The 2,242-nt window shown below is 36.8% G+C and overlaps 1 protein-coding gene across 1 annotated transcript; it reads right to left on the bottom strand.

Annotated features, from left to right (window-relative positions):
• Positions 1 to 1,528: 1,528 nt before the first annotated feature.
• LOC140966537 (GDP-mannose transporter GONST3-like) lies at positions 1,529 to 2,239 on the bottom strand (the record flags this gene model as incomplete). Its single annotated transcript, XM_073426795.1, has 1 exon — positions 1,529 to 2,239. A coding segment is annotated over one exon (492 nt), but the record flags the coding sequence as incomplete, so codon positions are not given.
• Between the last annotated feature and the right edge of the window lie 3 nt (positions 2,240 to 2,242).

Here is a 2,242-nt window from a genome sequence, read left to right as displayed (position 1 = left end):
TGATTTAATTCGAAAAAATTGTTATGGAACTAAAAAATATGAACATACGATGAGAAAATTTCTAAAAAAATTAGACTCGGGCCCAAAAATTGCTAGGATCGGCCTGGCTGCCAAGCTTGCGGGTTCAGTTTATGTGATAGTTCTTGGAAATGTCATCGGAATCAACTTTTTGGCATGTATTACGAACCGTTGCAGTTCAGTACCGATTCTTCTACGTCAAGTGAGAATGATGAAGTCTATGGCGAAACAATGGTGGGAGAGAAAACCACTGTTTATGAAGAGGAGATGGCAGAGTTTCCGAGACTTGAAAGAGTGGTGGACAAGATCAAGTGGCTTGGATTTTCAAATTGCTTTGAATATTTTTCAGGGCTTTATTTCAGTAAAATTGACTAACTTTTTTGCTTTTCTTTCGTCAAAATGTGGGTTTTTATTTAGTTAGAATTATTTAGGGGGTTATTTCCATAAACTAGTTTAATTCTTTGTTTTTCTTTCATCAAAAGGGTTTTTTGTTTCTGAATTTTTTGTTTTTTCTTTCATTAAAAGGGTTTTTTTCTTTCTTTCTTTCCTAGTTCAGGTTTTGATACATTCAAATAATATGTCAAATGTGTTTTTGATCACATGTGCAGTACGCTTTGCCAGCAATTGCGAAACTGAAAAGAGGGATTCTCTAAATGAGGCGATTTCAGTGTTTCACGCTCACACGCTTTTGGTTTGATTCTAATCTAGGACATTCGCGTCCAGAAAACCAACTTTTCCACTATTGGATCAATTTAGTTGCTCAAACTCAGGTTGGATTTGAGATCGATTGGATCACACACACCCAAAATATTGTGGGTTTGGTGGTTGATTTCGGGCTTGGGTTTACTCGGGGACTTGCCTAATCAAACCATGTTATTTTCATGGTTAAAGGTTTCAGCATGTTACCCGTATACCTGACATACTAGATGTTGATTAATAGGTATTTCGAAGTAGAAAAAAAAAGTATAGGATGACGAGGGGTTAGATAAACTGAACATAATTAGGTGAAGAATGCTAAACTTCAGATCTATCATCTACGTTCTTCAGAGGGGCAGGCTCAATAGAATGCGAGCAAAGCAGTCATCTCTATCGAAAACATCGTGTCCACGATTTTTTTTCTTTATTAAAAAACATTGAGTCCACCCTGATAGTATGAGCAAGGAAATACAGGACAGCATCCATGCATTTAACTAACTGCTATTTAAAAAAGATGAGTTTCTGGTAAGCCTGAAATCGTAAACCTATGCAAAGAAAATATTTTTAATAATTAATAACTGCCTATGAATAAGCTAATCTTTGGTCAGTACTAGTGCAATAGATTCCCACCTCGCATCCTCACAATAAAATGCCGATATTGTTCTAAAGATGTCCAACCATAGATGGCTTGAATCCAAGACAATCATAGTATTAAAAATTTGCATAATGATTTGTTGAAACATGTTAATAAAACATGTACGAAAAAGGACTGAAATGGCGTTTTCTACTCACAGTTGATGTATTGAGATATGTATGCCACCATTCTCGAAGATATCATGAGGTTAACATTTCAAGGATCACATCCTCAATCATAGGGCTGATTTGGATAACAATCTACATAAAGAAAGAATTGGAAAGTGAGGTGCATCTGAAAGAGGGTGAGATCTATTCATTCGTAAAACCCATCAATCATCAACCATTTGGACAAGTAAATTAATATTATCGACCTAACAAAAATCCTTTTAAAGGTGGCCTATGATTTTCTTTCTCCCACTTCAGCAACTTTCTTTTCATCGCCACTATTCTCAGGAATATTTTGCATTTCAAGCAGCTTCTGGTGTTCTTCTACACTCTCTTGAGTTACTACTTCTTTCGCTGGTTTAGATTTGCTGCTACTAGATTGTTGATACAAAATGCCTCCAACCATGCAAATCAACAAGCCAACAGTTCCCACAAAGGTCGAGTGTTTATCCCAAATAACAAGATTGATCACAACTGTCAGTAATTTGTTCACTATGCCAAGAACAGTGAACCCCGTAGCTGATATGGCTCTGCGACAAGAGAACCCGAAAAAGGAGATGGCTAAACCAAACAGACACGACAATCCTACAGGCAAAACAACCTGAAAAGAATGCCACTCTGACTCATCTGAAATTTCATGCTCTATCTTCTTCAATTCTCCCATTATAAGCAACTCCAGAGGAAACAACAGCAAGGCTTCAAGATTATTGTACAGCACAAGACCCCA

Source organism: Primulina huaijiensis, unplaced genomic scaffold (genome assembly GCF_012295235.1).
Source record: "Primulina huaijiensis isolate GDHJ02 unplaced genomic scaffold, ASM1229523v2 scaffold207020, whole genome shotgun sequence".
Lineage (NCBI taxonomy): Eukaryota > Viridiplantae > Streptophyta > Magnoliopsida > Lamiales > Gesneriaceae > Primulina > Primulina huaijiensis.
Note: the sequence above shows the minus strand (reverse complement) of the source record. Positions and strands in the feature narration are given on the sequence as shown.